Genomic DNA, 24,648 nt, shown 5'->3' with positions numbered 1-24,648 from the left:
ATTCTGACCCAGGTGATGTGGATCTATGTGTTACTCCTAAGATAGTGGGTGCACTGATAGAGTACAGGGGTAGAGGAGAGTCAGGAGACAAACATCTAAGATCAGAGTCAGACACCCCTGATTGACGGGATTCTGCTCTGTCCTCAAATTCAAACATCTGTGAATTCAAAGGCGCATATTCTATTTCTGAAGCCTCTGATTCAGGAGACAATGATCTGCAAGCATTAAACTCAGGATATGTATCTAGCAAAGCCTGTCTGAAGTCAGGCACAGGGGAATCAGGAGAAAGTCCTCTGTGTATACTCAGAGATGCACAGGACGCAGAAGATGAACGTCGGTCCTCTATGATCATTGGGAAAGATAACTCAATTTCCACGTCCAAATCTGACAACACTGACTCAGGTGAAGTGGACCTTAAGTCCATATGTGATACAGTGGACTCTTGTAGAGCCTGTGTAAATTCAGGAATGGGTGAATCTGGCGAAAGAGGTCTAAATTCATCTTTGCATGCAGTTGAACCAGGAGATGCTGCTCTGTCCTCAAAAAGCCAAGGAATACACAAATCAGTCTCCAAATCCTCATCTGAACATTCTGACCCAGGTGATGTGGATCTATATGTTACTGTCACCATAGGAGGTTCAGTATGAGTGTATTGAGGTACTGGAGAGTCAGGAGACAAACAATGGTATTCATAGAAAGACGAAATTGATTGTGGAGAATCTGCCCTCCCATCGACTTCAAACAGCTGAGACATTAGTGGAGCAAGTTCTACATCTGATGCCACTGATTCTGGTGATAATGACCTGTTAGTATTAACACCAGCATTTGGAACTGGCAAAGCAGGTCTGAACTCAAGTATAGGAGAATCAGGGGACAGTCTTCTGTATTTACTGACTGATGCAAGCGACTCGGGAGATGAAGGTCGGTCCTCTGATAACTTAGAGAAACGTAATTTCATTTCCACTTCCAAATCTGACAACACTGACTCCGGCGAAGAGGACCTATATTCCATGTGTGTGCTTAAGGACTCTTGTAGCAGCTGTCTAAACTCTGGAATAGGGGAGTCTGATGAAAGAGTGCTAAATTTATTCGGTGAACCAGTTGATTCAGGAGAAGATGATCTGAAATTCGATATTAACATGAGTGATGAGGGTGAGAAAGGCCTATACTCTGATTCAGAATCAAGTGACAGAGGTCTCTTTTCAACTTCTAGATTTAATGACTCAGGAGAATCTGGTCTATCTTCAGTCATAGATTGGGAATCAAACAAACACTCAACATCTGATGTAGCTGATTCAGGAGATGCTGACCTAAAACCAACAAACGATGGGAAACGTTCGACTCCTCTTGCTATGTATTGAGGTAAAGGTGAATCTGGTGACAGGGCCCAGCATTCATCTCCGGATGCTACTGAATCAGGTGATAGAGGTCTACGATCATTGGATACTGATGCAAATGGCCCATCTTTATGCTCTATATCTGAATAACAAACAGACTCAGGTGATCTAGATTTGTATTCAGCAGCTGAAATAGTTAAAGCATGTCTCAATTCAGGTATGGGTGAATCAGGTGAAAGTGCCCTGAGTTCATTTTCAGAATCGGGTGTGAAGGATCTCCCATGCACGGCTGATTCTATATATTGCCTAAACTGTGGTAGAGGAGAATCTGCTGATAAAGTCCTAAACTCATTAACTGATAATGTTGAATCAGGAGATGATGTTCTTAATTCTGTTGTTATCATCAGTGAATGAGGTGACAGAGGCCTATATTCTGTCACTGATTCTGGTGAGCGTGGCCTCTCATTAATTTCTGATGTAGCAGAATCGGGAGAATCTGCTCTGTCTTGAATGCCAAATTGTGAAGAAAAAGATCCTGATGAATCCCAGAGATCGGAGGCACCTGATTCAGGCGAGCATGATCTGTAACCACCAACTAAAGCAACAGAGTCCTCTAACTCCATCCTAAAGTCAGGAACTGGTGAGTCAGGAGAGAGGGGCCCATGTTTGCTCAGTGAGACTTCTGATTCAGGAGATGACAACCTTGACTCAGTAGAAAATTGGCGAATGGGTGGATCTTGACACAAAGGTCTATCCCCATCCAATGAGTTGTCATCTGACATTGGCCTACATGTCTCTTCTGCATCTGAATCAAGGGGAAAGTACTCTTTACTAGTCTCCACATATTCAAACATTTCAGCTCTGCTTACAAAGGCTTCTCCTACATAATGGGGGTCATATAGTTGACATATCAAGTGGTTTGCTCTAAATGTTGCACCAGCAGCTAACTGGCTTTCTTCAAGCATGGAAACAACTGATTCAGGTGAGTCTGCTGTTTGGTCTGCACAGGCCTCTGAAGGTGAAAAGCCATATTTGAAATCTGAAAGTACTACCTCTGGTGAAGGTTTGTATTCTGACTCTGACACTGGTCTATCTCCTCCCTCAGTCTTTGTTTGTACTGCTTGTAGAACATCTGCACCAGGTGAACATGCAATGTCCAACTTCACACCATCCTTTAACTCTCCCTCTTTCATATCTGAATCCTCCAGAACGTACTCTATTCTTGTTCCAGCATACTCGAAAACACCGGTTTTACTGCAAAAAGTCTCCCCTACATAGTGAGGATCACGTATTTGAGAAATTAGCTTCCAAAGTTCAGCATCATAAACAAGTCTATATACTGGCACCCGTATTGCCTTGAGAGGCAATGTTTTACTACTACCATCCAATGGTCTCTCCGTGGTCTCCGAAACTTGTGATTCTGGTGAGTCAGGTCTCAGGTGTTCACAAATACTTATGTCTGCACTTGACTGTGTGTATTCAACATCAGAAAACACTGACTCAGGAGAAGATGATCCGTGAGCAATAAATGAAATTGATTCAGTCAGCCCTGTTTTGAATTCTGGTATTGGTGAGTCACCTCTGTAGCCATCTCCAGAAGCTACTGAATCAGGCGAGGATGGTCTCACTTCACGAGACAATTGTGACACAGAAATAGCCCCATATTCTAAATCTGAACAAACTGAAACAGGTGAAGGGGATGTTTCCAGAGTGCTCTCAACAGCAAATTCTGGAGAGGCCTGTCCAAGCACAGGAATTGACAGCTCAGATGACAGTTGTCTGTTTTTATCAATGGAATCTGAAACAGACACACATTCTAGATCAGAAGCCCGATCCAATTTAGTAATTACAACTGATTCAGGTAAAGACAGTCTAAACTCAGAAATAGCTGAGTCAGGTGATAGTGCCCTGCCTGCGTTTACAGATGCTGCTGAATCAGGTGATTCTGGTCTGTCCTCAAAAATAAATGACAGGTTTGAATCAGTCCCCAGATCCAGATCTGACAACACTGACTCTGTTGACTCTAATCTGTGATAAACTAGAGAGTCAACAGAGAAAGAGGCAAAGTACTGAGGAAGAGGGGAATCTGGTGTTAAAGCTCTCTGACTATCTACAGATCCCCCTGAGTGGGAGGAATCTGGTCTGAGTGCATCCAGCACCAACAGTGACTGTGGTGACATCGGCCAATATTCTGCTTCAGAATCTGATGAAAGTGATCTTTGGTCATTTTCTAATTGCAAAGCGTCACCTTCGTCTTCATCTTCGTCTGTTACATCTGACTTTGTCTGATAAGACTCAGAAAACGGAAACACTCCTACATACTGTGGGTCATGAATTTGAGAGACGAGTTTCCGACATTCTGCATCATAGGCTAAACAGCAGGCTGGTTTTCTTAAAGATAGAGGTATGTGATACCCTCCAGGTAGCTGCTGATCTTCTGGGATATTTGTATCAAATCCCAATGACAATGGTAGATCACTAGATGCAGTTTCTGAAGACAAAGGAGGTGACAGAACTTTAGCAGATAAGTGTGTCTCTTCATATGTTGTTGTTATAAACTCAGATGATTGTTTCATAGATTTTGTAACTTTCACTGATTTCTTAGATGTTTTATCTTTCATCTTTCTAGCAGATTTGGTCCTGTCAGTTATGAGATTATGGGCAGGATTAGGCAACGACCCATAATCACTTACGGAACCACTAGAATCTGGAGATAACGGCCTACTCTCAAAATATGACAGCAATGACATGGCCTCATATTCTGGATCTGACAAGACAGATTCCGGTGATGATGAATGGTCATTTATAGTAACAGCAGGGTGCACAGATGGCATATATTGTGGTATGGGAGAATCTGTAGACTCAGTGAATGTTTCTAGTTCAGGAGAGAGTGCTCTAATGTCTAACATAGCTAACTCTGGAGACTGTGGTCTGTCATCAGGCACTGACTCTGCTGAAAGTGGCTTTCCTGCATTAACAGACAAAGATACAGCAACCCAATCATCAAAATACTCAGATACAGATTCCACTGGTATTGGTAGTTTTTCCTCGGTATCAGGTACTAATTTTGTTCTATGTTCAGCAGGTATGGAATCACACGCTACCTCTGCACATTCACTTAAGGGTGATCTATGTCCAAAAACAGGTAAGACAGATTCCGATTCATCTCCAGATGCAGGTGATGAGGCTCTTTCTTCCTGGTAAAGTGATACTGGAGACATGGAGCCATGTTCCACATCTGAGCATAATGATTCAGGTGAAGTGAACCTCTCCCCTACCACTACAAAAGCAGCATGAGGCAAGTTGTGACTAAATTCAGCTATGGGTGAATCCGGTGACAGTGCTTTATATTCGTTAACAGATGCTATAGATTCTGGGGATGTTGGCCTGTCTTCAAAATGGGTTGAGAACACTGTTTCAAATTCCATATCTGATGACACTGACTGCAGTGATGAAGCTCTATCTTGACAAGTTGTAAAAGACTCTGTGATAGGGGAGTCTGGTGGGAGCTGACAATGAGCACTGATGGATTCAGGAGATGATGGTCTCATCTCCTGGAAATCAGGAGACAGAGTCACATGCTCAGAGGAGGTAAAAAACCATTGCATGGTTTCTAAAATGACAGACTCAGGTGATGATGCTCTTTCTTCTATGTCAAAAGTTAATGATTGAGGTGAGATGGATCTCTCACAACTATAATCACTGCCTAGTGATACTGGCTTTCCAAATGGTCTTTTGTTTGAAACCATTGGCGTTAATGGTCTTTCCTCTGCTTCTGGTGTTAACAGCATTAAAGTTCCTCCTGGCGCACTCAGTAATTGTTGCCCCTGGACAGAAGCCCCAACATCACCAGTTTCCCATGGAAAAACAAGAGGTGGTAGGGGAGACAAAGGCCTAAACTGAGGTACTGGAGAATCTGGTGCAAGAAAATTCAGCTCATTTACTGATGACATTGATTCAGGTGATGAGGCCTGACTCTCTGTCAGAAGTAATGCTGTATCAGTGACACATATAGGTGAAGTTGATCTATCATGAACTAAACAATGAAGTTCACAAATAGTTTCAGAAGTGGATTCTGGAAAAGAGGATCTATATCTGGATGCTTCGATCTCAGGTGCAGACTCTACAGAGACTACAACATCAATCTTCTCACAAGTTGAGTCATGTGACAGCTGAATAAAGCTTGAAGAGCTCATGAGTTCTGCCTTTGAAGAAATAAAACCTGGAATGGGACAACTGACATCAGAGGGACACGCTAATGTCTGAGTGGCAGTAACCTGGGTTTGATTCACAACATGTATGGATTTGACATCAAGGTCGTCTGAAATTGAGGCCTGGTCAAAATCACTCTCAAGCACAGAGTTTGAAATATCTTCAACAATGTTTGTGCGTCTAGCGGCTCCCTTAATGTTATTTTTCCCGACTCCAGCTTGAATTGTGTCTTCAGGGTGTTCATTCATAGGGACCACAGACGAATCCTCACTATCTGAATCCATAAGGTCAACATCATAACCATACAGGACTTTATAGAGTCGACGTGAAACTTCATCCATGTGTTCTTTTGCCATTTGTTTGGTCTTGGATGTGGAGTCTGTCATTGCATTACCAGAACCAGAAGGAGGGATAACAGTAGGCTGAATCCGTTGTTCACTTGCTGGTTGTGAAAAGCAAATCTTTTCAGATACCTCATTGGTTTCCGTAAGTTCCATAGACAGTTTGCTGAAGTCTTGCTCGGCTTGATCACATTCAATCAAACTATCTCCAAAATCGGTCATAGACAATGGCCGACTCTCGCATACACCAGTTCGAGAGCTATTGGATGACTCTCGCCAAGGCAACGGTGACAAATGATAATCATTTTCAGAATAGGTGGTTTGTAGACACTCCAAGCTCCACTCCTCTCCCCCCTCTGCCCCTTCATATCCAACAGCACCCTCATCATCACATGGTTCAACAGTGGGGCAAGGAGGGGGGGTAATCTGGGCATCTAACTTGGGTCCCCCTTTGTACACAGGGTCTATCACATGGGCTCGGAGGTTGAAGGGAGAGGTGCGGTACAATGTGAAGAAAGGACTTACTTGTTTAAAATTGCCTGTGTGTACCGTGTCTGTCAGTTCCTCATATACGTGTTGTGATGAACTGTGAAAAAACAGAATTGGATGGCATATCAATAATAAAAGAATATGAATATTAAGTCATGTAACGTAATGACCACACAGTATGGATTTAAGTCCAACTAAAATCTAAAAAATCTTTGCGTCGATGAAATTAGCTATCTAGCCTGCAATCCAAAGTAATTCACTTCTTCCAATGTACAGTGCAACATGTGTCCATGTTTGTGTAAATAATAAAAAAATATAACTTTCTGCATAACTTACTATGCCGTCTTCATCTCTTTTTGTAGTTTCTCTTTCTGGGAATTTTTAAGAAGGCCTGTTGCAGTGGAACCTGTGTCTGATCGTCCCATTGTCTCATGAAGTGATGACAAACTGGAAGACAGGTCCTCTGCTGACACCATGGGTACCTCTTGTCCTGAGCCTGGACTCCTACGTGTAGCATCTGTACGCCTGCCTGACCTGGGGCTGTCGATGTCTTCATGAAGGGCAGAGAAACCTGACAGTGGAGGCATACCGAATGAGGTTAGTTTAAATAACTTTATTTACTTAGGAAAACAATCGATCAGAACTTTCTACTTAGAAATAACAACAACCAAATCATGAATCTGTTTTAAGTTAACACTGGTCTGTGTACCTTCACTATGATCCAGTGCTATGGTCTGCTCTATTTCTGCATAGGTATGTGATGATGTCTCCTCCTGAGTGGACTTGTTTATCTTAGTTTCAATGAGGTGAACAATGTCCATTCGGTTGATCTTAGTCAGTCTTTTGATCAGGCTTGTTTCTGGTGACACACAAAAAACTTCAACTCAACTTTAAATTTGAATAAATGCTTTTACTTTGTACTTAAGTAATCATTCTGAGAAATATGAATCCTCCTTTTCACAAACCTGTGGCATGTTTTCCCTCCCTCTCTGCCCAGAGTTGCAAAAGAGCGTGGCTTTGGTCTTGAAGTGAGTTGGGGTTTTCAATCCTTATCAGGTTGATCCTTTCCTCACTGAAGTCCAGTTCTCGTGCCAGCTCTGAAGAAAAAGAAGATAAAATAATGATTATGATGAAGATACATTTGAAATGATGTTTCTTGAGAGCCTGGCAAACATTAAGTAATAATATATATATTTAGTTTGAAAGCTTAATCACTGCTACCAAGGTGTGACTCACCTGTCCAGCTGAAGCCCAAATGGTCAGCTATAATGGCCAACCGTTGCTCTTTTCTTTCTGCTTCATCCTGTGGATCTACTGTAAATACCACCAGACAGCCATGAGCGGTCAGAGCCACAAGGTATACCAAATCAAGTCACATTCACAAACGGTTTCAAAAATCATCACTGGCTTTCTTCTTCTTGTAGCACTTTGTCTGGTTAAATCATGGTAGCAAATTACCGAATTGTGCCGGTGAAGAATGGTTGATTAAAAATGTAGTGACGCTATGATAAACAAATGTACATTTCAATCATTATTAAAATTATTGACATTACATGTAGGTGTTGAAATAATGATTTACTCTTTAATTTCAAACATCTGAGTCACTAAGTTGTTTTCACGAGTTCCATAAAGCCTTTAAGTCAATCTTGAGATTTTCAGCAGACATACAAGGAAAGAGAAACGTCTTTACGAACACAAATACACAGCCACATGGATTCTTCCACTACAATGGGACTTAACAACAAGAGACAGAGAGGCAGCACCTTTACAGCTACAGTGTACTAATGAGGCACAAGAGATAGAGAATAGCCCCTTAAACTGGGGGGATACCTTGACTTTGGACTTTATCATCGGGGATTCGCTGCATCTGTGTCTCAACAGGGTCGTCCCACAGTGGTCTAATGGGAAAGACGTCTCCTGAGGGAGGGAACTGCATCTCAGGGAAAGTTTCTCTTTCTATGATTGATGGATCAATGAGACTGCTCTCATCGTCTGAGTTGGCGGCGTCAGCCTCTTGTTCTTTGTCTGTCTCTGCCTGTGCTAACCTTGCCACAAGTTTTGCTGCTTCATCACTTATCTCTTCGAAGAACTCGGACTGTTTGCATGGCTCACTTTTCTCTTTAGTGGGTGTAGATGAATGAGGCGACTGCCCACTTTTGCCTCGGACTGGCAATCTGGACTGGAAGCTTTTAGATTTTGCTGCCTCAGCACTCAAGGGGCGACCCTGTTCTTTTTTACCAGATGTCCTGGTAGACTCCCCCTCACAGAAGCTCTTGGCTTTGGAAGATGGTGTCTTGGTTTTGACTTCCACAGAAGGACCTGCGTCTGTCTCAGATTTTCTCCTTGTATCCTTTTTTACAGGGACATTAAGCTTTTTGTTTTGGGTAGATTCAGCACGTTTGACAGTAGAATCAGGCTTGAGAGTACTAGCCTTGATGGGAATTCTAGATTTAGACTCAGAAGTGAAGGAGGCCTCTTTTTTAAGAGTGTTTGAGGAGGAGGTTGCATGAGATGGAGAAGCAATTGTGGATTTACCCCGACCTTGAGGAGCAGACTTAGCTTGTGTTTTGACCGGAGTCTTTTTAACACTACTGGAAGCACTTTGTTTGGACTTGCCTGTTGGTTTGGGTGCTTCTATCACTGACTGTGGTTCCTCTGGAGAAGAATCAGAGGACTCTTGGCCCTGCTCAGAGTAAACTGATCTAGTGACTGTAGTTTCTGCTGTCTGTACATTCGTTATCATTTGGTCAGGGGAACTTGTGTCTAAATCTAAGCATCCTTCATTTACATTTTTGTCAGTTTTAGTTTCTAGACCTTCAGGTGAAGTCTGATCTTTCTTTGTAGGTTTGGCTGAAGCTGAAATGCCCATTTTAGGGATTTTAGATTTGGATGCATCAGCTTTAGAGGCTGGCTGATCACCTTCAGGTGAGGACTGAAGCTGAGAATCAGTTGTTTCTTTTGATTTCTCAGTCTCTTCAGTTTTAACCTCCAGTGTTAGATTGAGGCCGACTTCAGGTTCTTCTGCCGACCTCATGCCTTCCTCTCTGGCCTCTTCTAAGAGAAGCTCCTCTAAAGGCTGTTCACCTATCTGGAAAAAGGCAAAGCCACCCCCCTCTTCCTCATAGCTCCTCTTAGTCATGTCAATAGCACCACTTCGGGTCATCTCAAAGAGCTTCCCTTCTTGGAATAAAAAAGGGTTGGGCTCACTGGTAGGAGTGCTCTCTTCTGTCGGTGTTCTACCAGGTGTTGTGTCTGGAGTTGCTTGCAGAGACTGACGGTCCACCACCAAATTTAGTATCTTCTGTTCCTCCTCTTTGACACGAGCTGCAAAAGTGGCATCATCCTCCCGCATGGCAGACCATGAGTCAGTGTCTACCCTTGCAGTGACACCTTTTGACTCAGTTCTGGGAGGTTCCAGTGCCTCATCATCCTCCTCTGTGTCGTCATAGATACAGACCTCCGGTTTGAACATTTCCTTTGTTTGACCTGTGGCAGCTGTTGCACTGAGTCCAGCCTCTGGTGCACCTGTATGCCCTTTTTGATCTCCTTTTACTTCATCTGTTACATTGCTACCTTGTTTTAGCGTACCAGTCAGATTGCTAACACCTAACTCTTGAGCACCATTATCATCTCCTTCACTTTCTTTTGACTTCCTTAAGCTCTCCTCCTTTTGCTCATCAGTCCTGTTTTCAGCGTTCGGTGTTACAGCAGCCTTTTTGGCAGTACTGTTGTTATTAGCTCTAGCAGATGGCTCGGCTCTTTGTTCCTGTGTAGTTTCCAGTTTGTATTTTGAATGGTGCTGGTCTGAGACAGAGTGAGGTCCCTCTGAAGTTACACTGGCTGTTGTTGTTGTTGTTGTTGTTGTTGTTGTTTTCTTGACATCTTTGCTGTGCGATCCGTCATGCAAACCTGCTGAAAAAGGAGAGGGAGGTTGTACTTTAATATGAAGATCAACAAAAAGAGCTACCTTTGAATCTTCAGCGGGTCTATTGAGCCCACATTCACTTTGCGAAAGCTTCTGACTTGTGGGCTCTAATGTTTCATAGCTGTCATCCCCTACTTTGGCATCTGCTGAGGAAAACCAATCTTTTCTAGAGTTCTTTTTGCTCCTTTCGTCTTGTTCCATTTCATCAAATGTTTTTATTTTGGCTGCCATCTTAAACATCTCCTCCTCTGGAGTGATTTTTCTCTTAGCTTCATAGCTGTCTGATGTATCCTCTTCTTCTGGGTCTTCAGGGATGACAGCCGGTTTGGATGGAACAGACAGGAATGTATGGTCAGGGGGTTTGGGGTTTACCTCATAACTTACCTCTTCAGAACTAGGAGTATCAGGGGAGAGGGGACTCTTACCAGAACTTGTCATCTGAGATGTCTGCTCACAACTGTCATCATCAGCACTAGCGTCATGGTCTCGAAGCAGCCTACCACGCAAAGCATCTTGGGAAAATTCTGTAGCTTTGGAGGACTCTGGATGGCTAGAGGATTTACTGGGTGCACCTTTAGCTGATGGGAAGGATGGGTGGTTTTTTTGCTCTACAGGGCTGCTCTCTAAGGAGTCATGAGGGGGCGATTCCTTGGTTGGGCTAGGTTCAATAGAGTCTGGGGACTTATCGGAGGAGTTTTCTTCCATGAGAGGACTACCCTCTAGAGAGTCTCTGTGGCTTATTGTCAAAGAGTCATCAGCTAATGGGCTGAGAGCATCTGAGTCCTGTTTTAAAGGCAGCTCTAAGCCTTCATGACGCTGAGAAGAGGATCTAGAGGCTGGAGAACCAACTAAAGACAAAGCTAGCTGATGATCAGGGCTCTCGTCATCGCTAAGAAAAGTTTCTACAGTTTCTGAAACTCTCTTTATTAGCTTTTGAGGTTTAGATGGCTTAGACTCGCTCCTCTTAACAGATATGGACTCACTTGTAGTGTGGTCATCTGCAGCCTCGCTGGAAAAGACAGGGAGGGTCAATTCTGTAGAGAGCTGGTCACCAGTGGTCTCTACACCAGAGTCTCCAGACTTCTCAGTGTCTTTACTTTCTATTTTGACTGTTGTGACAGTTATTGCCGAAGTTGTAGAGGTCTGCTGTCCAGTTTTGGGAGAAGGACACAGACTTTCTGGGCTTGTGCCTGGAGTTGCTAGAGCCTCATGTTTGTAACTGTCCTCAGAGCTCAGATGAGGGGTTCCATCTCCAGAACTGGCACTTAGTGAGTCCGCCACACCCTCATGTTTTAAGCTGTCAGAGCTATCATCAAGGTCACCGTTTCCAAAGTCCACAGTTTCAGTTAGCTCTGAATGGGCGGCAGCGACTGACTTGGTTTCTTTCTCTCTATCTTGCGGAGTAGTCTCTTTCTTGCAAGGTTTGGAATCCAAAGACACTTCTCGTTCTTGAGAGACACGTGAGGTTACTGCCTTGGTCATGGACTTTGATTGGACAGTTTTCTCTGATTTTGATGTAGTGGATGTTTTGAGCTCAAATAGCCCAGACTTTCTCTTTGAGGGGTCCTGCCCTGTTTGGAATGCTTGCATCAACTCTTTAACTGACATGGTCTCCTCAAGCTTTTCAGATTCAGCTTTGGGGGATTTAGGTGGGACCTGTTTGGATTTAGGGCTTTCTTTGGCTTTTGGAGAAGGTTTGCTCATAATAGGCAATTGTGAAGGCTTGCTTCCAGTGACCTTTTTGCTCTTTTGCTCTGCCTCTACTTTTTGTTGTAAGGCTTTGACTTTGTCCTTTATTGACCCAATTGGAGTTTCTTCAACCACTGGGGACACAGGTGATGCTGGGGCAGGGGCTGTGGGCACACTTAAAAGTGCACCTGTCTCTGTTGATTCCTCCGCCTGCACCTGGTCTTTCCCCTTCTTTCTGACTGGCTTTTTAACTTCACCAGCAGCTGTTTTGTCATGAACTTTGGTTGCAGAGGTTGGTTTTGAACTTTTGCGTAGTACAACATCAGTGAATCTTTCTTGGACAGCTGGCTCTTTTTTAGCTTTTATTTTGGAGCTTACTGGTGCATCCAGGAGGTATTCTTTAAGGTCACCACTGTCCTTTATGGCTTTGGGTCTGGGAGCCCCTCTGTTAGCTCTACTTTCACGTAAGATAGGCTCTTGAATTTCTAAAGCTGCCATCTTTTTGGCCTCCTGAATCTCACTGTCTGAGAGGAGAACCCACTCTTCAGCCATTCTAGCTGCTTTTGCTGCCTCCTCTGCTGCCTCACCCTCATATGTTCCACTCCTCAGTATCTCGCTGACTTTCTCTAGGTCCTCTTTGACTTTCTCTAAGTCCTTCTCCATTATTTCTAATGGCTCTCCAGAAACATCCTCAGTCCCTTTCTCTAGACCACACCCTCCTAAGGAAGGTGATTTCTCTGTGGAGTCTGCAGTCAAGATGGCAGTCATTTTGATCAAATCTTGCTTCATCTCTGACACGTCGGATAGGAGGTCTGGTTCTCGAATCAGCTCAGATTTCAGGACTGATGTCTCCGTCTCTTCATCTTCCATATGGAAGAAGAACAAGTAAGGAGTAAAGAAAATCAAAAATTCAAATGAAAGGAGACAGACATCGGAGAATGTGGTCAGGACAAGATTGGAACACACTGCAGGGATCATAGGACAACAAATTCACAATGGGTTCTACATCAGGGTTTCAGAGGAATTTGGCTTATATTTTCATGTCTCTGGGGAACTGTGGTAAAGTAAAGGCTAAATAATACAGATGGGAAATGATATGAGCCGGAAATAACTTGCTTATACACTCAGCGCACTCACACTCACAAGACAAAACTATAGAAGAAAACTAAAATACATTTTAAAAACTATACCAAATATAAATGAGACTAGGTACCAGCGAGTACAATGGAAGAAGGAACATCAAAGGAAACAAAGAAACAACATCAAGACATCTCAAGATTGATCGGATGTATGATATATGTCAATGTGACACAGGCGAAATGCCTGGAAAACAACTCAGAATGCTAATAGCGTCAATCAAAGAAAGCCAGTGATAACTTATAAAACATATGATGATTTGCCATGCTTTTCAGTCTAGACAAAGCAGATCATTTACTTAACAGAATCTAATGATGGACACTTTGCCGTCCATTCAGCCTTAGCTAACTAAACATGCACAAAACGCTGTGCACAAAACCATAAGAACATGGTGTTGTGAGGGAACATTCCAAAATCAGCACAGCAACAAAATAACAAATTAACTCTCATTAACAAGACATTACAAATAATCATTCAGACATACAAGCACAAGCATACACATTTATGTAAGGCAAGTTATTTCCATGCAAAGCCAAGGGGAGTTCTGATGGAAAGGTTCTGGTAAAGAGAGTGTGGAAAGTTCAGTCTACAATTAAACAGAACGCTAACAGTTGTTAGCTATCTATTTAATTAGTAAACAGTTGTTTATTAATATGTCTTCATTCAGTAATGTGGTGAGTTCTTGATCTATTAACACAACTACTGATGCAACATACAGTATCAGTATCATCTATTTTATTTTAAATTTCTCCTGAAAACATATACGTGGATTCTAATCAATAACATATCATCCATGTATGTTTCATGAATCAGAAACAGGTTTACTGTCATGGAGGGTTTCACACACAAGAATTTTGCCTTGATATATTGCTCAATTTTCACATTACTAAATGAGCAAGGCACAGAGGATCGAAAGGGAAAGATTCAGAAGGACTACAGGTGGAGGAATACTAATATTCTGGCATCTAATCTCCTGGAACTGGGTGCTTGCACAGTACCCAGTTTCAGGAACTCTGAGCACACATTGGTGTGACACTTGGTGTGTGACCAGAGGTGCTAGCACAACCCTAGCACAGCATGGCACGAACTTCATTACGAAGATGAAAGCAGTATCAGCAGGTGGAGTCCAGGTGTGCTTCAGTGATGACAAACCACATCACCTCCTTTAAAAGCTGCTCTCAATCCTTTCTTGCTGCAATGTGATGGCTACAGTTATTTAACTAACTGTAGGGGATTGAAGCCTCCCACAAGCAGTTGTGAATGTCATTATTGGTAAGAGTCTCTCATTGACCTAACCAGTACAGAGTCTGCCTTAATGATATTAGAAGTTGCATTTTGATATATCAAACTGAAAGATGCAGAAATAAAACTACATGAAAGGTTGTTTGATATTGCAGAGAACTGATTATGCACTAAGCCACAAATATGTTTGTTCTTTTTTTCTGAGCAGGTGAATATGAGAACGCATTTGTGCCAAAGTTGCCAAATTGCACAAGCAAGCAGGTTTGTTAGGAGCCGCTAAATGACGAAACAGGCACAAGCATAAATAAATCAGGAAGACAAAAATGGCATTTTGACTGTGCTGGCGCTATTGCCAGTTTGTTTTTTTGCCAACAAAAAATTAAGGGTCATTGTCACATAAACATCACCACAGTATGAATGAGTTAAATTGTCATGTAAATACGTAGATGGCAGTGTCTAACTCTTTCTCCATATTTCCAATCTCAACTTATGATGGGGAAAGCATTAAATTGGAGACATTGACGCAGGTGTCAAATCAGAAAAAAAGGAAAGTAAAAAGTGAATAAAGCCCCAGGACATAACATTGACATGGGGAGGTTTTTGTTTGTTTGACAAGACAAAAAACATGAAGCTTAAAGGGCTTTGATAAGATGTATAGTCTACAATTAAGATAAGGGCTAAGATGGTGGTGTCAGTGTATCAGTGTGGTTATTCCTCTGCACTCTAGACTAGACTAACAACCCATACAATATCAATGTTATTGTCATATTAGTTTGGTTTATAAAAATATGCAGACATGACATTATGTTTTTTTAGTTAGTTTTTAAAACTATTTTAGTTATAAAATGAAATTAAATAGGAAAAAATGTCTTACATTTCTCTAGCATTCTGCTGGTCTGAAAGAAAAACAAATATGAAAAGTTAGTCTTGTTTCATCCACTGTACTGTATATGCTAGATATCCTAAAGTTACTACTACCGTTATAATTGCTACAGTACCTCAGGAAAAGAACACAAAGGACACACATAGCACAACAGCGAAAATGAGCTATGCCACTGACGAAACACAATCTAATCTACTACAATAAACAAATTAAATCTAAAATATAATATCTGACTACTTGAACATGTCCATAATGTTATCCTCGTGACAAGACAGTGGACAGCATAGGTCAGCAGAGCTAGTTAGTAGAAGAGACATGGGAAGCGGTGGCTGCTTTTACCTCTTCCTCTTGCTCGTGGTCTGAATCGGACTCCTTTTGGGAGCAAGAAGCAGCAAGAAGCAGAAAGATGTACAGATAGAAGCAACAGCAACATTAAAGGGAGAAAAAGGACAAGGGCAAATGTATGGTTACCATAGAAACGAAGACAACCAGTCAGTGTGATTTCAGGGAGAGCCATAGTGATCTTTAAAGCCACATTAGTCAGAGATTTTAGAAGTAAAAAAAACAGATTCAGATCTTGCCTGAATCATACTAAAGCATCACAGACGAGCCATGCTATCCAGATTAGCCATCACACTCCATGACTTCTGGGATTTTAAATCCAATATACTTGGTATTCTTCTGATCTGATTATAGGCCACAATGTTGCCTAGTACAGCCATTAAGATGGCTCACCGTTTAAGTCAGATTTCAAAGCAAAGTAGCAACCATCACTATAAAGCAGTAATGTTGGCTGCTCATAGCATTAGTGCACTGCTTATGATGTCAAACATGAATATAAGAAATAGGAATGTATACTGAAGAGTATTAATTAAAAAAAAATTGGCATTATGTTGGAATGGAATAGTGTAGTAACTGATATGTGGGAGATTAGCATGTATTACAGTAGTAGAGGGAAATAGGCTCAGGATTGCAGTATGATCCAGCTTACAAACAGCTACAGTATTTTATTGTAGTGCTTTTCATGTTAAATTACAACAGCCAGTTTTACTTACTAGAACTGACAAGATATGCAACAGAAAGCATCCCCTGTTGAGCCAAACAAAGGCAGTGCCCTTACCTTGCTGTATGATGGCAGGGTGATGTTGAGGTTGCATATGGCATTTTGGGTGAGTGATCTATAGTTCCTGGGTTCTTTCATAAAGGACAGACGGCCACACGGCTCCTGAGTGTTGTCTCTGATCTGCAACAGCCAAGCAGTTCAGCATTAGTCAGTCAACGCTTCATAAGGAAAATTCATTATAAAGAATTATAGTTCTCTTGCTGCACTTGCATATAAACGATGCACATGTTTCTTTGTGAAATAAACACATAAAGTAGAGTGCTCACTTTGATGAAGAGTGCTAGTCTGTTCTCCTTGAAGGCAAAGAAGCTGAAGAGATGGTGCTGGCCACTTTTGGTAAGGGGAACAAGGTTTCCAAAGCAGTCTGCATAGATAGGTTTGCCTTCCAGGACCTGAGAAATACAACAGGCAGATTAGTACAAGAACCAACGTTTTTGTTTTAACCCCAGGTGGTTTCCCCTTTTCACCTTCATGCAGTAGTTCACCCATTTCATACAAAACCAAAAGTCAATCAAACGTTTTTGAAAAAGTGATTTAAATGTGGTGAATAATCATTATATTGAGAAATGTTAATGACGTTTCTGTCATAACCCAAAACATGCCCAATCTTACCTCAGCATCTGATACAGCTTATCATGCAAATATGTTGAAAAATGTCTTGTGTCAGGGATACTGCCTTATAATCGTTTAGAACCTTCTCAGTAGTGGTCTGAGATGGCTCCATTCCCCTCCGTCTGACTGGCTGTGTTCCCCAATCCTTGGCCCCCTTATGTTGTCAATATAATTCCTCATCTAGGACAACTATCCACTAACACAGCTACCTAGCTCTATGTCCTGGTAAAACACAGCGAGGAAGGCAACTTGCATCACCCAATATCCCATTTCTCAGAAATTAAGTCTCAAAACGTTCTCAAGCTAAATGTAAACATTGCATCGTATTAGGTCCTCTGTGGTTGGTGAGACATTCCTCCTCCACTCTCCTTCCTCACCTCTACATCTCGGCTGCGGGCCACCTCGGTGAAGTTCTCCTGCTGCTCCAGGGTTTTGTCGATCTTGTCGTCTGTCATGCAGAAGCAGCGCAGTCGGGCCTCAATGGGATCGTGGGTCTTGGCAAAGATGACAAACTTGGCCATGTAAGGGACACAGATGATCTCTCGGTACACCTGGGTGGAGAAGTTGACAGACTCCTGGACTTGCCGACAATCTATCAGCCAGAATCTAGAAAGCAGAAGGGGGTTGGAAAGAACCAGTGAGGTTAGGTCTTTGTTATCTGCCGCATCCGAGTCCCAAATTATTATTTTTTGTGTTACCTGGCAGACACATTGGTGGTGAAGGAGACACAGTCATTGATGAATGTTAACGGAGTGGTTCCTGTTATGTCCTCCCACTGAGCAGGCGTCGTTCCACCTGCACATGGACACAAACACAAAGATTGACATATTAGAGAGTGAGAATGTGTCTGGTTGGTCTATTCACAGATTTGTGTGCACTCTCTTACCGGTGATACTACAGAGCAGTCGCAAGGTGGGGGTGTCCCCTCCAAATCCATTGAGGACCGAGTCGGAGTTGCTTTTGGGGACAGGGATGGTCATGGTGATGGGTTTATGGAACTTCCTCCTGCGGGGCTCCAGGGTGACGATGGGGCTGAACATGGCCTTGTTCCCCAGGATCTTCCTCACTGCATCCATACTGACTGGCTGGGCCTGGGAGAGAAGACAGAGTATACAGCGACCTTATGATTTATTAACACACGCTAGCTCCGCACTTTATAAACATTTCCTAAAAGCTATTTTCTTGTCTCATTTTTTCATTTGTACCATTAAACGTTGAAATGTATATTGTAATAGGCAGTATTTTAACTTATTGGGAGAAAACTGGTAGTTCTATTTAAAATCAGACGTTGAGCACTCCGATATCGCCAAAATGGGCGTGATCCTTGTTGCTGCGAAGCTTCAACTGTGAGATTGACAGTCGAATCAGGCTCCGCCCATCAAATCTTCGACTATTCAGGGTCCGCCGTACTAGAAAAAAAATTATTCCATCCCTGCATCTCCTAAATGAGAACTCAGTTTCCACTTGCAGAAGAAGAACATAAAATATGGTAGGCTGGTATGTCTGCTACAAAGAAACCTATAGCCCAATGGTTGATACCTCCACTAAAACACTGGTTAAACTGTCACCTCGATGTAGCTATAGACTCATCTACACTCATCTAGACTGAAATATCTCAACAATTATCTAATAGACTGCCAGAAAAATAATTGTGTCAAGACTACATAAAACAACTTTACTGACGCTTTTACTTCATCTAACACCACCAGCAGGTTAAATGTTTCACTTATCCACTGATATCTACCAAATGGGTTGGCATGGATGGATTAACAAACTTTCATTCATGGTCGACTTTGTTGATCTCTTGACTTTTAATCTAGTTCCACTGGATTTTCTGCAATACAATTTGGTACAGAGTAGGGCTGAAAGATTTTGGGAAAAAATCTAATGCCAGATGTTGCAATTACGATTCAATTTGCGATTGTTTTAAATTGAAGTTTTGCTAAAGTTCAATATTCACTGCCAGTCTATTTACCGCGTCAAGCAGCACGGAGCAGATGAACCAGGCAGGAAGTCAGACACAGAACGGCATAGAGAATCGATTTTCAAGATCATAAGAATCCAGATCATAAATCAACAATAAACACAGTTAAAACAGACCAAAAAAATAAACAATTTAACTACATAGCTGACTTAACCATAGCAGAAGCACAAAAACCAAGGACAACTGAACAAATAAGCAAAATCAGATAGGCAAAACGCTCTTATTCTGAAATGCTCCATGTGGATATGTAACATTAGCCTGCAGTAGCTGAAGCACACATGTATATAGCGAAGGGGGGACATAGACTATACTGATGCTTTTGTAAATTACCTGCAGTCCGACCCTGATCCTCTTGGTGAGGGCCCCCTCAGGAAAAACTGCTTGTACTTGGGGGACAACTGTGCTGCTCAGGATGCCTCCTTCGGGACCAATGAGATTACTGTCTTGTTTGATGCGCGACACCACCGCAAAGTATTGTGGGAAGTCCCTAGTGATGATACGGCAAATGCGCTTCCTCTCTAGCTCCTCTGGTGTGTCCAGCTCTGGAGGAGGGGGCAAAAAAGTACATGAGCCAGGGACATACATGTAGAAATATAGGAATACATTTATACATTCCCAAACTCGTGGTGCAGTCTACTGGTACACCACAAAGAGACTGACCCTCATCCATGCCGTTGAGTATCTGGTTGAGTTCCTCTTGGGTGTGTTCACAGTGATGCTCCTTCCAGCTCTCTCCAGTCTCACTTCTCAGGATCACCAGCTCCCTCTCTTTCCCCCGCAAGGCAGCAAAGTGGGGGATTTCCACAATCACAGGACTGGAGGGGTAAAAGCCAGGTAGTGTATGTAAGTAAATACCATATGCCATACTTGGGACAAGACTATTTTTCTGTGTAGACTTTAGATTTTCCTGTCTTTACAAACATTTTTATAGAAATGTTTTTGTCTTCAAACAATAGTTATGGATGTAATCACAATTCTATGAAGTCTGGATCTTGGATTTCCATCATGAGCATGTCAGTGTAGTCACACATGTGTCCTGGATGATGTAAGCAACCTGACTGAGGCTGCCGCATCTGAGTCACCCAGCAGTTGTATGTTTTTTCTTGCCAGTGCATTTTACCCTATGCATTAGTGTTCTGAACTTACTAAAAGACAGCAAAGAAGCGGATTATGTGGCAAGAATAGTTTGAGAAGGTGACTGAAGTTCTGCTTTGAAAATTATAGTAACTATTATTCTACTATAGTAACCACCATAATCCATGTCAAGATTTGGGGATGAGTTACCCCTTTTGAGAAAAAAGTCCTTGAAGAACAACTATATTTAATACTTAATTTAGTATAAGTAGTGAACTGTCATTTTAGTACTTACCTGATCACAATAAGGCATAATCACAAAAAGCTAGCTACAACACATATATAAGAAGCATGCTACAAGTACAATCCAGCATTGGACAAACACAGCTATTACAGAATAACTGTGGATATTTGCATGTGATATTTAGAGGGTTCTCTGGCCTGACAGTGCACAATAATGTTTTTTACTATTGTTGCTATTTTTGACAATAAAAATTACATTATGTTATTTGAAAGCTATGCTTTTTAACTCATGAATAAAAACATAACCCCCCCCCCCCCCCCCAAATTCCCAATTTGTGATTTACACTTGGGAAATTAGCCTGTTGGTCAGTTTGCTATTTACATGAAAGGAAGGAAAACAGAGCCTACCACAGAACCACACCATGCAGTCGAATTTCACCTGGTTCCCTAGCTACTCACAGGCCACACAACCATTTAAATTTCACACGTAAATGAAGAAAAAAAAAAGTTCTTCTAACACACATTTATTATTAATACTGGAAGCATGAAAACATCAACACTGAAAAGGCTAAGCAGACAAGAAGGATTGAAGAAAAAGCAAAGTAATGTCACAGCAATGTACCAGATGACACTAGTGCAAGCATGACAACACAGTAACGTACAGACAAAAAAAACATCTAATGGAAGGGGTTCTAAATGGAAACACTGAGACCAGCATCCATGGATTGTTTCATATGGGAAACTGTTGATTTTTTTCCACCCTACCCAAGGAATTTTGTCCCCGGCGGGCCGAGCTGGAGGATTCTGCTAACCAAACTCTCTCCCTCATTAAGAGGTGGAGGGGCACTGGGAAGGTGGAGTTTACTGTGTGATCGACCAAGCGTCCGTACGCAGCAGTGAGGAAGAAAGAGCACACACAATGTTTTGGTTGGGTGCAAAATAGGAACCTTGGGGACTCATTTGAACAGCTGAGTGATTGCGCTAATTATAATCTGCATCTCTATGGAGACCAAAAGTGTTCAAATTAAATAAATAAATAAGAAACTATGAATAAATAATCATAAGAATAAACACATACAAACTATAAACATGAAAGTATGAAATAATTAAAAAATAAAAAATATATTATATATTTTTTTACTTCTTATGAAATGTTTTTTATTATCACTGTCAGTTTTATTTAGTTCCAGCAGTTTTTTATTTCAAAATAACACAGATTTACTTCATAAAGTCAGTCAATCAAGACAAACAGGGCAGGGCCTGGAATGTGATAGGTTGTTGCTTTGGCATAAATAAGCAACAAACCGGTAAACTGGTATTGCAAGAGAAAATAAAAAAGAATAAGAAATAATGCTGTTGGAATTAGATCAAAATGGCATGTAATACACTCTGTTATTGTGAAAACAAGTAGGATGAAATAATATTTCATAATAATGAACTGAAATGTAAAAATGTGTTACTTCACAATGTCAAGGTTATCTATAATTGTCTATTTATTCATACAATTATGTAAATATGTATAACATATTATTAAATACATATAATTTCAGATTCTTTTAAATATAAAAATCATTTCATTAAATAATTTGAACTCTTTGGGTCTCTTTCTAAGTTTTTATAAACCAATGAGGATATTTTTGCAGTTTCAAATATGCTGTAAGCAATGTTTCAAATGTTACCACTTTCATGTCAAATGACAAACAAAAAGTGATCATTTACATTCACAATTGGATAAATCATCTTAAGGGTAGAGTTAGGCAGGTTTCACTGTTACATAAACATAAAAACAACATATTTCAACAGTTTTGGTCAGGGAGAACCTCCGTAGTGTCAGCAGTGGATAGGTAAAGGATAACTGGATGATGCGTAATGAAAGGCCTAAACTGGAATGGCATAGATACGGTACTGGAAAACTCACAATCGCAGTCTGAATGCTTTTATAGTAACTCAAACATTTCCAGCAAAGGGCAGATTTTGAGGCCACATATCAAACCAATCATGGTGCTATATACTGAAAGGGGAAGTTAATAACACAGGCCTTTTCATTAAGGGTTGGGGATAAGGTTAAAAGAGTTAGACAGCAGCTGTTATGAAAGAAAACGGCATGCTGAAGAGCAAAGATTAACAGATCCCTGGTGCTGGGAGAAAGCAAGAGCAGACACAGAAACAGTTTTAGTAAGCCAGAGGCAGAGGTTAAATTAATCTGAAAGAAAAAGGGCCGCTTCTTATTGAAAGGGATAAAAAGCAGTGTCAATAGCGTGAATGTAGACTCCAGGTTCTTCCTGTTTTAGTCATGAGTTATCCCTTCTCTTCCTTCTTACACTACAGATGCATCTTTAGCAAACTTTAACTTTTTAAATTCTAATTTTTCATTTAATTTCAAATGTTATTGGCATGGCACATTCAAATCTAAGAAGTAAAAACATGTAAAATGTGAAAAAGTGCAGGAACCAGCATACACATTTTTCAAAACTTCCACTAACAATAAATCTACCTGCTGACTTTTGATATTTTAAACATTTCCTTCCATCTTCCTGTACATCTACTAACTTCCAAGGCACTCGTTCTTTCCACTGTTCCACCACTGTAGCCTTACCCGAGGAACTGGGCTCCAGACGGCCCCACCTCGATGACCCTGCTGGCCAGGCCCTCGCCCTCAACCATCGGCGGCATGGTGGCCAGACGGTGCCTCTTCACCAGTCGGCACGTCACCCGTGTGGGCGCGCTGCAGTTCCTGGGCGGGATAATGATGCGTAGACCGTTGTGCCGACAACCACGCATGGCTCCGCCCCTGGCATCCACCATGAAGCTGACCAGGAAACTGAGGTAGGACAGGAGATATTTCCACAGATTAAAGACATTTATTATTGATCCCATTAAGTGATGAGAACATAGACACCAAAGCTTGTCTGTAGATTGTTTGCCTCAGTGCTAACCAATAGCAGTATCTCAAAGTAGAACATAGAGAACGAGTAGCTCCCTGAATTAGTTACTAATCCAAGATTCTATACACATAATGCTAATGTGGATGTTTTGTGTTGTCGAGTTGGAAGATTTACACATTTTAAACTATAAAAGGACTAAAAAGTTGAGCTGGAAAGTTCATTTTGGAAACAGCAGTTGACAAAACAATCTTAACTCACGGCCCATTGACCTGCTTGTTCTGAAGCTTCTGACCAAATACAAACAGTTGTCATCAGCAAACAGCAATTGAGTCAGGATTGTTTGGGCAGGAGCGGTTTTTATAGTATTTTATTTTTTAAATCCCTGGACAACAGATGAACGTTGCAACATAAGCCTTATGGAGTAAATTCATTTGTATTTATTTTACGTATATTTAAGGCAAACCTATGTAACTTTTGCTGATAAGCCGCCACTGAGGCCAGAAAGGACACAATTACAGAAAAATGCTTGAAGTCATTAAAGTCAGTTACAGAGCAATATATATCTTAATATAGCTGCCGTTACATTTACTCATTTAGCTGATGCTTTTATCCCCCTCTTATCCCCTGCGCCACCCCACATCACCACATTAGCCATGATATTCTACTGGTCTTAACTTACCAGACCAAGTAAGATTGTGGCAGCAAAACTGCTGAGTGACAGAGCAAAGGTGTGTTTTATTCCTTAAGAATTCCACTTTTTAATTAATAATAATATTCCAAAAAGATATACAGTAACACAAAGTTACAAGTGCTTTAAGGCAAAGTTGTATTTGTATATATATTTTGTTTAAGATGAAATAAACAGCTTATATAATGATAAGCAAAACTATGTACTAGGTAATGTACTATGTACTTCTATCACTCATCATATATGATGAGTGATCTACTACTGATTTTGGTGTCTATTTTCTCAACACTGAACGGTCACGATGAATAACGGCTCCATCTCCATAAAGCTGCAAACTTATTGACTTCATAGCTTGAGACTCTTTGACCACACTTCCCATGCAAAGTGGCAAATACTGTATACACAATGTATCGCACATCTCAATGGGTAGGTATGGGTGTGATGAGGTGACATTACAATTTGATACCACACCCAGTTCTAATGTGATCTCGCCCTGGCTTCAGTAAAGCAAACAACAGCGTTTTTAAAAACACACAGACACATAAAAACACGTGTTATTGAAATTTTAAACTGTTAGAAGACAAAGACTGCTGTCCTCCATTGCTGAAACATAATAGTAAATAGTGGTTTACTTCAAAATGGCAAGAAAATAAAACTTTCTTTTCTGATTGACAGACAGCATATCAATAAGAACTTTTGCTTTGTTTTGCTAAAAGAGATCCAAGGTACATTTTCTGTTTATGATATACAATAATACTGATTTTACATAATAATACTTTTTTAT

General features: G+C 41.3%; 1 protein-coding gene across 10 annotated transcripts in view; it reads right to left on the bottom strand.

Moving 5' to 3' along the window:
- The window catches only part of ank2b (ankyrin 2b, neuronal), a 235,728-nt gene that overhangs the window by 13,113 nt on the left and 197,967 nt on the right, over positions 1-24,648 (bottom strand). For 5 of the 10 annotated variants that reach the window (XM_046064554.1, XM_046064558.1, XM_046064556.1 and 2 more), the window contains 15 exons: positions 22,888-23,112; positions 19,635-19,789; positions 19,305-19,516; positions 17,877-18,081; positions 17,689-17,785; positions 17,368-17,596; positions 16,645-16,770; positions 16,376-16,498; positions 15,247-15,268; positions 8,210-12,856; positions 7,616-7,693; positions 7,345-7,476; positions 7,089-7,238; positions 6,716-6,950; positions 6,416-6,476 (listed from right to left, as the gene is read on the bottom strand). In XM_046064554.1, the coding sequence (XP_045920510.1) occupies positions 6,416-6,476; positions 6,716-6,950; positions 7,089-7,238; positions 7,345-7,476; positions 7,616-7,693; positions 8,210-12,856; positions 15,247-15,268; positions 16,376-16,498; positions 16,645-16,770; positions 17,368-17,596; positions 17,689-17,785; positions 17,877-18,081; positions 19,305-19,516; positions 19,635-19,789; positions 22,888-23,112 (6,697 nt within the window). Of the gene's footprint in view, positions 1-6,415; positions 6,477-6,715; positions 6,951-7,088; positions 7,239-7,344; positions 7,477-7,615; positions 7,694-8,209; positions 12,857-15,246; positions 15,269-15,594; positions 15,628-16,375; positions 16,499-16,644; positions 16,771-17,367; positions 17,597-17,688; positions 17,786-17,876; positions 18,082-19,304; positions 19,517-19,634; positions 19,790-22,887; positions 23,113-24,648 lie in introns of all 10 variants that reach the window. The other 5 variants (XM_046064562.1, XM_046064563.1, XM_046064560.1 and 2 more) reach the window with 4 other exon arrangements.

Source organism: Micropterus dolomieu, linkage group LG12 (assembly GCF_021292245.1).
Source record: "Micropterus dolomieu isolate WLL.071019.BEF.003 ecotype Adirondacks linkage group LG12, ASM2129224v1, whole genome shotgun sequence".
In the NCBI taxonomy this organism is placed as follows: Eukaryota; Metazoa; Chordata; class Actinopteri; order Centrarchiformes; family Centrarchidae; genus Micropterus; species Micropterus dolomieu.
The sequence above is the reverse complement of the archived record's forward strand: the minus strand, read 5'-3'. Positions and strand labels throughout refer to the sequence as shown.